This window comes from Manacus vitellinus, unplaced genomic scaffold (genome assembly GCF_001715985.3).
Source record: "Manacus vitellinus isolate BGI_N305 unplaced genomic scaffold, ASM171598v3 scaffold_115_pilon, whole genome shotgun sequence".
NCBI lineage: Eukaryota > Metazoa > Chordata > Aves > Passeriformes > Pipridae > Manacus > Manacus vitellinus.
In genome coordinates, this window is record NW_021938866.1 from 234,018 (window position 1) to 247,796 (window position 13,779).

A 13,779-nucleotide genomic window follows, 5' to 3' on the forward strand; every position below is an offset into this window, starting at 1 on the left:
CAGGCGGGGGGTGCCGGCCGGGGGGGCTGCCCAGCCCGGGGCTGCAGCTCGCTGGTTCTTAGGGCCTCCAGCATAGTCGAATAGCAAAAGAAAAAAAAACCAGCGCAGCGGCCAACTCGGTACTGCGAGGAGGGGGCAAAGGAACTATTTTGCAGGCATCTTGCTGCTGCGGAAATGGCTTTCTTGAGGGGAGGGAGGCGCGCGTGTGGGTACTCTGTCTAGCAATGCTGCCCAGAGCTCCGAAAATGCCACTCGGGCGGCCCCAGCTGCAGCGAGCAGTGGGGAGGGCGGACGGGAGAAGCCCTCGCTCAGGCACCCCTCGGCCGTGGGCATGAGGGGGCAGATGTGACGTGTGTGAGCAGCCACCCCTCGTGCTGTGGGAGCAGAGGGGGAGCAGCCCGGGTTAGCAGCCTGTCTCCCAGGGCTGTGGCCGAGCCTGCCTGGTGCTGCAAGAGAGATCCTATGAGGATTTTTATTGCGGTCTCTTTGTTAGCTACAGACAGGCACGCACACACTCCCAGCTCTCAGCCAGGTTGTGGGAGGTAAGTGGGGGAGGCGAGGAAGGGAGCGTGCGGGGGGCTCTGGGGAGCAGGGGCTGCGTGGGCCGGGCAGGAGGGGAGCCGGGGCACAGGGCTGCGCCGGCCCCACGCCACACAAAAAACAGCCCCTGCGATTTTCAGGGACTTGTTGGCAACTCAGCGAGGGTTGCCATAGCTTTTTATGTAGGGTGACCAGAACCGGCTGGAACTGGTTTGAGGCAGATCAGCTCCTGAACACAATGCAGTCACTGAGCTACTACACTGGGAGAGCTTCCTCCCTTCATGGCAGCCAAAAGCAGAGGAGCTTGCAGAAAGATACCATCCCAAAACAGTATGTGAATGCACACTTTAGACACACAGCACTGGTATGTGGCTAACGTAGTCATAAAGGGTTCTGTATGTAAATGTACATATTTGCAGTAACTGAGATTACTTTGGCTTTTCGTGCCTTTTTATGCTTAAGGAATGGGCAAGAGCTGAGATTTATGACCCTTATTAAAATATTTTTGCTTTGCAAGGGTGGGACACTGGTTATGCAGTCTATTTTAAAACTAAACTACATAAAATGGATTGAATGATTTGTAATTGTAGTTATGCTTGTGACTGAGGATGCTGCTTTGCATGCGGTTTTATTTACAGGGTGCTGTCTTGTGGTTTGCTTCTTTAGGGGACGTTAAGGGGGGGGTTGCTGTGCCTTTCTCTAAGGCCAAAAGGAAACAGTATTGTTGTAGAATTGTGCATAAAAGCATTGCAAAGATGCTGTAAGGCATACTGGTTTTCCCTTTTTTTTTTCCTTGTAGGCCTATTGATTGGGGCTGCCTTTAACCCTTTGGTGTTTGCAGAGGTAATGCGGCTGTGGCAGTAACTGAGCACCGGCTAAAAAAATCTTTCAAAGGTCAAGGTTCACAAGGTGAGACGTGGTGGTTTGTGCTGATTATAACAATAGCGTGTAGGTACATGTGTGTGAGAAGTAAATCGGACTCCTCATTGCACACTTGGCACATTAGGAAGGAGACAATTGTTTAAGTGTTACCGAAGAAATGCTATTAAGGTCCTCCAGTTTTAATAGGATTAAAGCTCTTATTTTTAAAGACTTAGTGATATCCTGGCTAAATACACTATTTTCATTGAAATATATCCAGATATACATTGTTTTCACAATGCAGTGATATGGAATAGGCCTCTGAGTGACAATCATAAATTGTGGACCAATTGTGGCAGTGAGCTGTTCTGTGCTGTATTACAGACTCACATGCAGAATTTGCTGTCTGATTATTTACAGGTTATTGTTTGGCCACATCTGAGTGACCCAACACTTGGTTTTGAATTAAGGTCTTCAGTGTTAAGCATGTACTTGATATCTCCTAGAGAGAAAAAAGCCGGACAAAATAAATAGTATGGATGGCTTTTCTTAGACTGTTGTAACCTGGGGAGGATTTTGCAGCAGCCAAGTGGAAAGATGTATTTTGGGGGGTTGGATGGAGCTCCAGCGCATTATCAGTGGCATGAATTATAATATTGTGCAGTAATGAAATCAGAAGAGGAAACCGGATGGGCAGTGCATCAGCTCCTGAGGGGTGACTGCTTTTAACTCAAAGCAATGGATAATGGACAGGGGGTTGTGGGGTTTTTTTCTCATATGAAAAATAAATGTGTACTTAGATTTGAGCTGGCATTTGTATCTTACAGTGAAAGCGGAAGGATTCAGAGACAGGGAGAGGGGGAGAGAGGAGGAAGCAGTAATGAATCTAGCAAAGGGAAGAACAAAGGCTGTTAGGGCTTACACAGTGGATCACTAAACATTTTGCCTTGGGGATTCTTTGCTAGAACTGTTACTTCCTATAACAGGAAATCAGCAACTCTAGAATCAGAACCAGTGTGATTTTTAGGAAATCTACCCAGTCCTAGCTGTGTTAGCTGGTTGGGTAGTCTACAATCAAGATAATATGGAGGCAGAACATTGAAAGTACTCTGTTGTGGTGTGAAATGAGTGTCCTCTCCTCTGCGCTCAGCAGATAGTCCTAAAAGCCTTGAGAGGTTGTGGATATTGGGTAAGTTGTGAGCTGGCTGATGATAGGCAGGGTGCCTGCATCCCAGTGACAATACAAGGAAACCTTTTTGTTTCTGACTGCAGTACATTACATAAGGTGTCGAGCTATTAATTGTAGAAAAGTGAAAATAGCGTGCTAACGTTTAGCCTGAAATTCTGGGGTTGCGGTTTTTCCTGCAGCTGTGATGTGTTGTTTCTCAGGTTTGGCAGGGCAGTGAATAGCCTGGGATTGAGCAAAATGCCTGACAGATCACTGTGCTGATTTCTGCTCCTGTCCTTCAGCACTGGGATGCAGTGTGTTTGACTGGGGACGTCTGTTGCAGGGCGATGCTGGCAAACAGGAGCTCTTGTTGCATGAGAGGAGCGGTCTCTCTTGATGATAGGACGTGTGTTCTTTTCCAAGCGTCAGCTAAAACTCATCTGTTACATGAGAGCACCTTTTAGGGGTTTTTTCTCTCTACCAGAATAGTAAGCAGCTTTAAAACTGTGAGTTCTTGAATTGATACAAGATTCTATGGATCTGTTTTGTTTGGGTTTTTGAACGCTATCTGTACTACAAATTTTTATTTTTAGCAACGAAGATTTTGAATTTGCAAGGATTTTTGTAGGCTGTAAGATAGAAACCTGACTAGATGCTGGAGTCTGCAGTGTTCTTGGTGAGTTGTATTTTTTCAGTCTAATAATATCTGTAAATGCTCTTCACCAGGAGACTGGGATTTTGCACGCAGGCCAGCTTTCCAGCAGAAAATGCTGCTGATGCTGGAGGGCTGGTCCTCTGTATCAGCACCCAGGATCTCATTTTGCATTGAGGCTGGTCTCAGGTATCTGATCTCCAGAAGGAGGGTAAGGATTTATCACATTCCAAGCCCCTTTGGAGTGAATTAACTAACTGTTGTTTCCTTAATCATATGACCGTGTGTTAAAATATAAATATGCATACAGAGAGCCAGGAATGTGTGTTCAGAAAAACCCAAACTTGACCCTGACGTTTTGGGGTCTTGTCGTTGCTCTGTTGGGCAGTGCCTGGCTGGGAGAGCTGTGGCTCAGACTGGCTGCAGCTGCCACAGTTGCCACCCCCTTCACAAAGAAACACCTTAGAGCAAAGGGGCGGGGAGGCTGTGCCACTCACAATGGGATTCGAATCTGCAGCAGTTCTGGAACCTTAAAATTCTGTCCATTGTGGCTGTACATCTGAATTATTCCCGTGTTATTGTCACAGCCTATTTTACATACAGAAGCACAAAATTAAGGCATGTTTATAATTTAAGTAGAGTGCAGAAAGACTGGTGGGTGGATTTCCTTGTTTTTCAGGAATTCAGTTCCATTTTAGGAGGAATTGGGGAAGTGTCTAGGCCCAGCCCCTAGCCTGGATCTCTGGATACATCCAGGTAGTTTCCATGTGGCCAGCTGTAGCTGGGGATGGCCTGTTCAGCTCCATGCTCTGGGGAGGGAGGTTCCTTGCTCATGGGCTGAAACATCCCTGGCCTTTTTTCCAGCCAAAGGCTGAACATCCTGACCTTTGAACCAGCTGTGTGTGGTTCTTTTTCAAGCTGTGCTAGAGGTGGTTTAGACTCCAGAGGCTTTCCCTTCTCTTTCCCTGCCTGTTTTCTCCTACCCAAAGAGAACTTGAGATACCCAGTTCATTGATGGGTTGGACTACAAGATGAGGCTCCTAAGGAGTCATAAACTACAGTAGTACTATTTTGGCTGTCAAAATTTTGGATTAAGTCTTTACTCACTGAGTCTTGTGCATGGAGGCAAATTGGATTTTCCTCTTTTTTTGAAGGCAGATAGATTTGGTGTATAATATTGAAAGAGTAAGTTGCTTCATATAAATTGTCACCGTGAAACACCCCATACTTCACAAAGATGTGGAGACACATTAGGACTGGCATGACCTTATTGATGCTGTGGATGGTAAATGAGACCTTTATCCTAAGAAATGAAAAATTCTTAGGACAAGAATTACTATGCCTCTTATGAAAGGAATTTCTGGGATTTCTGGAAGCAGGTGTTTGGGTTTTGCAGCAGTAGCAAGCCACGTGCCCTTCCATGGGGCAAGAGAAGCTGACACAAAGGAGTGTGAGAGCCATGGCTGGCTGTGGGTGAAGTGACCTCTTGCACGTGCCCCTCGCCTGCTGAGGGTGTCAGAGCAGCGAGGCTGTGATTTGAGATGTGGTTCCTGTTTCCTGAAGAAGGGTTTGTGGTTAGGTTAGCACATTGCTCTGCCTGTCTTTACAGTGCTTGGCTTTCAGAGGAAATGATTGGAAGTGTAAGTCAGTCATAACTACTAATATTTGTTGAATAGCTCATGAACTGCTCATATTCTGCCTATTAGGCTGAAGTTTGCCTAATGTTAGGATATATGTTATTGTAATTCTGATTGAATCACTTAAGTCTTCTCTACCTGATGAAGTTTCTTGGCATAACAATACAGAAACTGTAAAGGAAAAGTATGCTTTTGTGCTAGTTGGGCTGGTATTGCTCCCCGTGTAGGCATTTTGTTCCAGAGTGAGCCTGATCTAATTACTCTCGTTACTTTTGTTTGGACATAAGAGTAGTTATTCCAGACTTTTGGAATTTTGCTTTGGAGTAGTGTAACTGTAATAATAGCTGTGTATGGCTGTACCAGAACCAAGACACTGCCATGTGCCAGACCCTGAGAAGCCGTGTCTCTGGTTTCACAGGGCTGAAAAGAACACTGGTTTGCTCAGAAGAACATACAAAAGAAAAGGTCTCTGCCCTAAAGAGTCCACAACCACAAACGGAGGGAAGAACAGTACAAAGAGTTTAGGGAAGGTAAAGGACTGTGGTCCCAAGAACATGAATGCCATAGGGAGATGAAGATTAGAGCTGGAGGGTTTCCTATATCCTTCAATAGATTTGCTGCTGAGGGAAGCTGAAGATGAGTAGTTGTTTGACCAAAAGCAAGGAGTTAGATATTGTAAGTATAGACAATTACATGGGATTTGAAGGCAAAGGGTAGGAGTTTAAAAAAGCAGAAAAGACAGGGCTGATACAGCTAAAGCAAGTGTATAAAGTCATTGGACTTGTGGTTCAGCAGTTTGGAAGAACTGGATGAATGGGAGGGTAGGTGTCAAAGAGGAAAAGGTGGTTGGTTCTTCAAAGGTTAACAAGTAAATAAAAGAATAAAAATTGAGCATGTAAGACCATACTTATGATCCAGAAACAAGAGAAAACTTCATGCATAGAGAATATTAACTGGAAAAGTATTGGAAAGGGAGGAGGATTATTTGTCCTCGCTAGGCTGGAAAGCTTGAAGTTGTTCTTGTACCTGACAAAAATTAGGGTTTTGAGTGGTCTGGAGATAGGACCTGTCTTGGAGCTGCCCCAGAGCATTCTGGTTTTTTGTCATCATTAGGCTGTTCTGCTTCCCCAAAATGACTCTGGTTTGAGTGTTTACAATTGCTCAGCTTTACTCCAGAAAGTATCCTTTCATTACAGCAAGGATTTCTAGGCAGCTTGGTCTTTCTGTGGAGAATGCTGTGCCCCAGCTGCAGGTGTCCTAAAGCCAGAGTTACAAGATAAATCTTATTTAGAAAGTAAAAAAAGTCTGTGTGTTTCTCTGGTCCCCCCCACCTCGGCAGAGCACATGAAAGGGTAGGTTTGTTTTTCCTCATGTGTCTGGAGTCCTTCCATCTGAAACGGGTACAGATACAGGGCTTGAGGAGGAGTGACAGCAATTCCATGCAGGAAAACAAAAAGCCTTTATCTGCCTTTATCAGTCCTTCAGAAGCAGATGTTTACTTCTAAGCCCTGCTTGTCCTGCTTGCTTCTTCCACGGTCAGAAGAGTTCTCATGCACTGGTTCTTGTTTTGACATAACTCTCCAAGTGAGTGCTTCCCTGGAATGTGTTACCACACGTGAGCTGGGAGAAGTAAGGCAGTGGAACAGCCAAGTACCTTCCTTTGGCTAAAACCTATGGGATTCTTGGAAGTCATGGAGAAAGGTATATTCAGGTCCGTTATCTTTTGTAAGACTTGGTGGTGTCTTCTGGGCAGAACCCAGAAGCATTTCACCTCACTGCTCCATGGCTCCCTAGCTGTGTAATTCCTATTGGAATTCCATATGCAGATATTTTTTCCTTGTTACTTTTATCACTGAATAATAAGTAAGCAAAGTAATGCTTCTATTTTTAAAAAAACTGGTTTTCTGTTTAACTTTTTTCAAGCATTCTCAGAGCCCTTCTCAAAGAAATTCCAGTTTCTGGAAAATCCTGATTTCCTGGGGAACCAGGAGCTTGCCTCATTTCCTGTTCTGAAGTACTTACAGGCATCATGTTGGCCCAGAGAAGGAATAGGCTAACAGCTTGTCTGGCAGCCAAGGTGTCAGTTGATTTTGATCTTGAATAAAAGGCAGAGTTATCTCCTTAAAAGAAGGAGTTACTGAAAGGTTTTTGGAGAGAGGAAAAAAAATAGGGAGGAATGTGGCTGCAGAGTCCTGGCAGCTGGGGTTTAAATCCTGAACCTTCAGATGGGTGCACTAGAATAGTGAGGAGAGATGAATAAAGGGGCCAGGTTAGAACTTCACCTCTTTGCATGTCATGACTGGCCGTGCCCTCTGTTCCTTTTTGTTTAACTTTGATTGCTTTGCATTCTGAAGAATGAGAGGAGCTCTTGCTAAGGGCAGCAGTAATTTTGGGTCCCCCAGGGAGCAGAAGCCCTCTGTGTTGGTTGCAGCTGTGTCAGAGCACGGGGGTCCCTCCTGCAGAGCCCTGCAGCTCTGTGCAGTGTTCTCCTGGGGGGGCATTTGGGAGTTCAGCTCAGGAGAGCCCGGAATTCTGTGGAGATACTTTCCTGGTTTGGAATGAGCCCAACTGAAGGAGTTCCTCAGGAAAGGACAGATGGGTCTCCTGTGCTGGGCAGTTCTGATCTTAAACATACTTTAAGAGGAAATATACTTAAATATACTTTAAGAGGAAATAATGGGTAAGCGGACTTTGATTCATTGCTATTGATAAATGTTAATTAAACTCCAGGATATGTAATTAGAGGAGGTTTCAGGCTAGGGTGATTTTCTAGTTCTTTTTGAGTATTTACAACAACTGCAGAAAGACAGGTATGACAGATGCACAGCCAGAATGCAAATAATTAGTACCTCAGATCAAGAGTAACTGCATCAAGGCTTTGTGTGGATTTACATGGATTTTATATGCTCTGGTCTCTGGAATCTTTTCCATTTAATTCGTAGAGAAACTTGCTTTGTAATTTTGATATTATGTATGTGTTTATTTTTGTATTTAGGACTTAATAAGTTAGACAAAGCCACAAAACTATTAAGTGAACCATGTCAACAAATTTCAAAACCCTTCTGTATTTCTGTGAAGGTGTTGCCTGAAATGTCTGTGTGTATTTCAGTATCCTGTAAACATTTTCCTCCTCTGCCTTCTTAAAGTTCATAATGACTTCCAGGTAGCCAGTGCTGATGAACTGATGAATACCTGAGTGTTACAGATTGTTACCATCTCAAGAAAACTCATCAGGTTGATAGTGCAAATGTTAAGGAAAATCAAGACAGGAGAAATTGCAAATGCCTCCCCTTATTTCACAAACATCCAGGTATCTTGCTGTAATGACAGTGTATGTTGGCCAGGATAGGAGGGAGTGTAGGAGAGGGCACAGGAGGAAAGTCCCTGAAATTTGGGCCCAGAATGAAATGGCCAGGTTACTGTGCGTGGAGCTGATGAATTACTATAGCTCTTGGTGTAAGACTAGAGCTTAAAGTAATGCTCATATGCTTATTTTACAGATCTGCTTCCAATCAAATACGTGACCATGGGGGATATGAAGACCCCAGATTTCGATGATCTTCTTGCAGCCTTTGACATACCAGACATGGTTGATCCCAAGGCAGCTATTGAATCTGGACATGATGACCACGACAGCCACATAAAACAAAACGCTCACCCCGAGGAAGATTCTCATGCCCCGTCATCCTCTGACGTTGGCGTGAGCGTCATTGTGAAGAACGTGCGTACCATCGACTCCTCCGAGGGCGTGGACAAGGATGGCCACCATTCCACAGGCAATGGCTTGCACAATGGCTTTCTAACATCATCAGCTCTCGAGAGCTACAGTAAAGAGGAGGGGAAGTCACTTAAAGATGATGGGTCAGCTTCTGAGACTACGCTGAAGGATTCAGCTTTCAACCAGTTCAGCCCAATATCGAGTGCTGAAGAATTTGATGATGATGAAAGGATTGAGGTGGATGACCCCCCGGATAAAGAGGACATGCGTGCAAATTTCAGAGCAAACGTCTTGGCAGGATCTCTGTCTCAGCAGGAATATGACAAACTAAAGGCACTTGGAGGGGAGAACTTGATTAAACCTGGAATCCCAGTTTCAAGTAGTATAGATAAAAATAAAGTTGCTAAACGAGAGACAGAGACAAACTCTGTCAATTTAAGCGTCTTTGAGCCTTTTAAAGCTCGAAAAACAGAGGACAAATTGCTAAAAGACAATTCTGACAAGCTTATTGAAAACAGAGTACTTGATGGAAAACTGAGTACTGAAAAAAGTGACACAAATCTTGCCAGCATTTCCCAGTCCAAAGCAAAGTCATCAGCAAAGCTTTCTTCCTGCATTGCTGCAATCGCAGCCCTGAGTGCTAAAAAGGCAGCTACAGATAGCAGTAAGGATTTACAGTCTAACTCAGGAGAGTCTTCTCCGTTACCAAAAGACATAAGTGAAAGTCCCCGGGCTATTGAAAAGTCACCTGAGTCTCAGAGTCTCATTGATGGTGCCAAGAAGCCATCTGTCAAACCACCTGACAGTCCCAGGAGTGTATCGAGTGAGAACAGCAGCAAAGGGTCTCCGTCCTCCCCTGCAGGGTCGACACCAGCAATTCCTAAGGTTCGTATAAAAACCATCAAGACTTCTTCTGGGGAGATCAAGAGAACTGTTACTCGAGTGTTGCCAGAAGTTGATTTGGACTCAGGTAAAAAGCCAGAGCAGAGTGCTTCCATGGTAACTTCCATGACATCTCTGCTGTCCTCGCCAACTTCTGCTGCCGTTCTCTCCTCTCCTCCCAGAGCTCCTCTCCAGTCCTCAGTTGTCACCAATGCAGTTGGATCTACAGAGCTTGCCCCCAAGCAGGTCACTATCAAACCCGTGGCTACTGCCTTCCTGCCCGTGTCGGCAGTGAAGACAGCGGGCTCCCAGGTGATCAACCTGAAGCTCGCTAACAACACCACGGTGAAGGCCACTGTCATCTCTGCCGCGTCCGTGCAGAGCGCCAGCAGCGCCATCATCAAAGCCGCCAACGCCATCCAGCAGCAGACGGTGGTGGTGCCAGCCTCGAGCCTTGCCAGTGCCAAACTCGTGCCAAAGACGGTCCATCTCGCCAACCTTAACCTTCTGCCTCAGGGTGCTCAAACCACCTCTGAACTGCGCCAAGTGCTCACCAAACCCCAGCAGCAAATCAAGCAGGCAATAATTTCTGCAGCAGCCTCACAGCCTTCGAAAAAAGTGTCTCGGGTGCAGGTGGTGTCATCCCTACAGAGTTCTGTAGTGGAAGCGTTCAATAAGGTGCTGAGCAGCGTCAATCCCGTGCCAGTTTACATCCCAAACCTCAGTCCCCCTGCCAATGCCGGAATCACGCTACCTACACGAGGGTACAAGTGTTTGGAGTGTGGTGACTCGTTTGCTCTCGAGAAGAGCCTGACCCAGCACTATGACAGGAGGAGCGTGCGAATTGAAGTGACTTGCAACCATTGCACAAAGAATTTAGTTTTCTACAATAAATGCAGTCTCCTGTCACACGCTCGTGGACACAAGGAGAAGGGCGTTGTGATGCAGTGTTCCCACCTGATCCTAAAACCGGTCCCAGCAGATCAAATGATAGCATCTCCTTCCAGCAATACTGCTGCATCCCTGCTCCAGAGCGCGGTGGGAACTGGCACGCACTCCGTAACAAAGATGCAGTCTGGCTTAACTGGGACAGTGATCTCAGCCCCGGCGAGCTCTCCTGTCATTCCAGCTATGCCGCTAGACGAAGATCCATCCAAACTCTGTAGACATAGTCTAAAGTGTTTGGAGTGCAATGAAGTTTTCCAAGATGAGACATCTCTTGCAACTCATTTCCAGCAGGCTGCAGACACGAGTGGACAAGTAGAGTATCCTATGTTTACATTCCAATGTTTCATCTATAAGCCTAGGAGACTTTGGATATGTTTTTACTTCCATTTAGCTGTTAATTATCTGAACCTCCGTGATTAAAATGATAAACCAAAACCACAAAAAGTCTTGCAAGCACTTACATAGTTAATGCCAACACTTTTTAAATAAGACTTCTCTTAGAATCTTTTTAGGCCCTGAAGTCTGAAATTGACACTATATTTTTGCTAAAATTTAGCATTAGCTTTCTTACAGCTGAACATTTTAATCCTGAAAGTAATAATAGGTTTTACTAATAATACTTTAATGATTCTTTCTGTGCTTTGGAATTTGACTAGCCCGTGGAATCCACTTAATTGGCACCCTCATTAACAGCCGTCTGTTCGACCTGAATGGTAGCTTTAAGTGATTTGTTCTTGATTGGTCCTCAGCTTTGAGAGTTCTCATCTAGCCCCTAAGTGAGCGAGGCATTCCTCTCACCTGCAGGGACTCAGGCAGTGACAAATGGCACACTGACTACTGACAGCAATGCCTGCTGTTTGCCTCAGGTCTTCCTTAAAAAGTGCAAAGCCCTGTTCACTGGCACCATTCCTTGCTGTGGTGTGACCACTGGTTTAGTTAGTTGGGTTTCCTTTCCTCTTACGAGTGCTAATGAGTTAAACTTACAAACCATTTTAAAATTCTTTGCTAATGTACGTGGCCTAACCTGAAAGAAATCCGTCATTCAATAAAACTTACTATTAATCAGTGTGCGATGTATTTTATAATCCTGTAGGAGCCAGGGTGGTTAATTAAACGATACAGTTGGATCTCTGTTGGGGCGTGCCAATTAAAAGGGATTCTGCTGTGTTTCAAAGCATTCAGTTGAGCTTGGTGATCCAGCTTCTTGCTATGGGGGAAGCTGAAAACCTGCATGCGTGCTCAAGACAGTAATGCCCCGGGAATATTCCTGGGAATCACACAGCAGTGTACAGGATAGACTTTAGGTCCTGCAGTTAGGAAGAAATGCAGGTAGTCACAGGAGGGTCCTGTCAGGATCTATTTGCTGCACTTAGGACCTGTTCTGAACCACCTCTGCAGGCTGGAATGTAAAGAGATTTGCATGTGGAAACAACCTTGGCTGTGGCTGATAGGGCTCTGCCTCAGCTCCTCCTTTCCTAGCTGGCTAGCAGAGTCAGACTGAGAGCCTGCATTCCCAGAGGAATGCCATTCCAGTGACCTCCTCTTTGTAAGGTACTGCAGGGGTGCCTGCCTGAGTTGGATAGCAGGATGTGTTCCATCCTTAGACCTTGCTGCAGTTCTAAACAGTATCTAATGGCTGACCATAAGTATATTCTGCACCAGCTCGAGTTACTTAATACTCAGGTCTTTGGATTTTTACCTGACTGCTTTGCTGGTGCTTACTGGTGGCAGATGGATTCTTTCCCATAATAGATCTGTTAGGTAGCATCCCATCTAAGATCCAGTAGTCCTTGCAAAAACCCTGTTGTTCTTGATACTGGAAAAATCAAGCAAGTAAGAAGGCCCCAAGATAAAGCAAGTGGATGAGAGACAGAGCGATATTCTGAGAATAGGTTGGGAGGATGAGGCTAAAATGGAGGAAAAAAAAAAGAGAAGAACGAAGATAAAGTGACGTGCTCACTTTTGGGGGGCCCTTGTCTTTATGGACAGGTAAACTAAACCTTTTGCCCTTCCCTTTCTCCCTCTATCTGGTGCTTTTGCCCATCTAATTGCTGTTGAAAGGAAAATGTCTCCTGAAAGAAAAATGCTCTTGAAAGGAAAATGTGTTTTCAATGAGTCTAAGCAGTAAGTAAGTGTTCTCGTTCTCCTGAAACTCCTGTTATGAAGGTAGAATGTTTCATTTAAAATAAACAATGGTAGAACAGCCCTAGCAATGAAAATATGTTCCCTATAAAGTTGTTACCTTTCTGTAATGTTGTATTTCCATTAATATTCTTGTTAAAGGGAATGGGGCCACTCGCTGATAGATTTTCTGGCTAAATGAAACCCCCATCTACTTACTAGGGAGAAGAAGGTAGCAAATCTGGGCTAATGAGTGTTAATATTTATCCTAGTTACAGATAGGAGGGTATAGCTCCCATGGAAACTGCATAGCTCATTTTCCTTCATGCTCAGCGTTCTTGTGTATCTTTATTTTCCACCTCCACCATTTTTCCTTCTAACCCTTTTTTTTTTCTGAAACTTTGACTTTAAATGCAGGCAGGTGATGATTTTCACAAACTGTTTTATTTTGGTGTGGGTTGGAATGAGAGAACTGAAGTTAATGCCACCATAAGCCCAAAATAAAATGGTAAGCAAATGTGCTGAATGTCAGAATTTCACAGTAGATGCTTCTTGTTCTACTGTAATCAGTTACAATTAAACATTTTCTGTGCTCATCGAAATAGCAGAGCAGGGGCCTTAACCAAGAGCATTACTGGCATGTTGGGTCAGCAGACGAGTCTGGCAGGCAGCTTTCTGCAGGCTCAGAGAGGTCACTGAGCTGGGGCTGGAATGCTGTACAGCTCCTCTGTGGCATCACATCCCAGTTTCCTTCGCTAGTGCTGCAGGCCAGAGGCTTTGGAAGGGCTGTGAAACACTCAGATGTTTTTGCTGCTGGAATAAGAAGTTCTGTTTTGCTGTTTTCTTACATAATGAAATAATGCTGCAGATTCCCCAGTACTACATTGCAGCTTGTTAACACAGAAACGGCCAAAGATGGATTTGGGGAATGATACTGAAGCCCAGTAAATGTGGCAGAGTCATGGCCAGTCAGGATTTTGCCTTTAAGCTAAACTGGAGACCCCAAACCAGTTCTAGTCAGCCTGGGAGTGTGAGTCCCCCACTTCTAGCTGTAGCTGTTGGAGACCTCTGGATGGAGACTGTGTTCAAACACCAGGCCATCATGCTCACAGAGCATTTATTTTGGGATTTCTTCAGGCATATGTTAGTAAATGATTGATAATGCAGCTCTGGAGTTCTGGTTCTGGTCTGTGTTCTTGCAGAGAGTGCACATCAGTACATCTGCCAGACTCTTACAGAGAACATTCCTATA

At 44.9% G+C, this 13,779-nt stretch overlaps 1 protein-coding gene across 5 annotated transcripts in view; it reads left to right on the forward strand.

The window, feature by feature from the left end:
• Positions 1–44: 44 nt before the first annotated feature.
• Positions 45–13,779, forward strand: part of ZNF532 (zinc finger protein 532) — a 29,530-nt gene continuing 15,795 nt past the window's right edge. The window contains exons 1-3 of one of the 5 annotated variants that reach the window (XM_018089090.3): positions 45–542; positions 1,340–1,449; positions 8,359–10,718. In XM_018089090.3, coding sequence (XP_017944579.1) covers positions 8,385–10,718 — 2,334 coding nt within the window. In that variant the 5' untranslated portion in view covers positions 45–542; positions 1,340–1,449; positions 8,359–8,384. Of the gene's footprint in view, positions 543–618; positions 1,450–3,162; positions 3,246–8,358; positions 10,719–13,779 lie in introns of those variants that run through there. The other 4 variants (XM_018089091.2, XM_018089089.2, XM_018089088.2 and 1 more) reach the window with 4 other exon arrangements.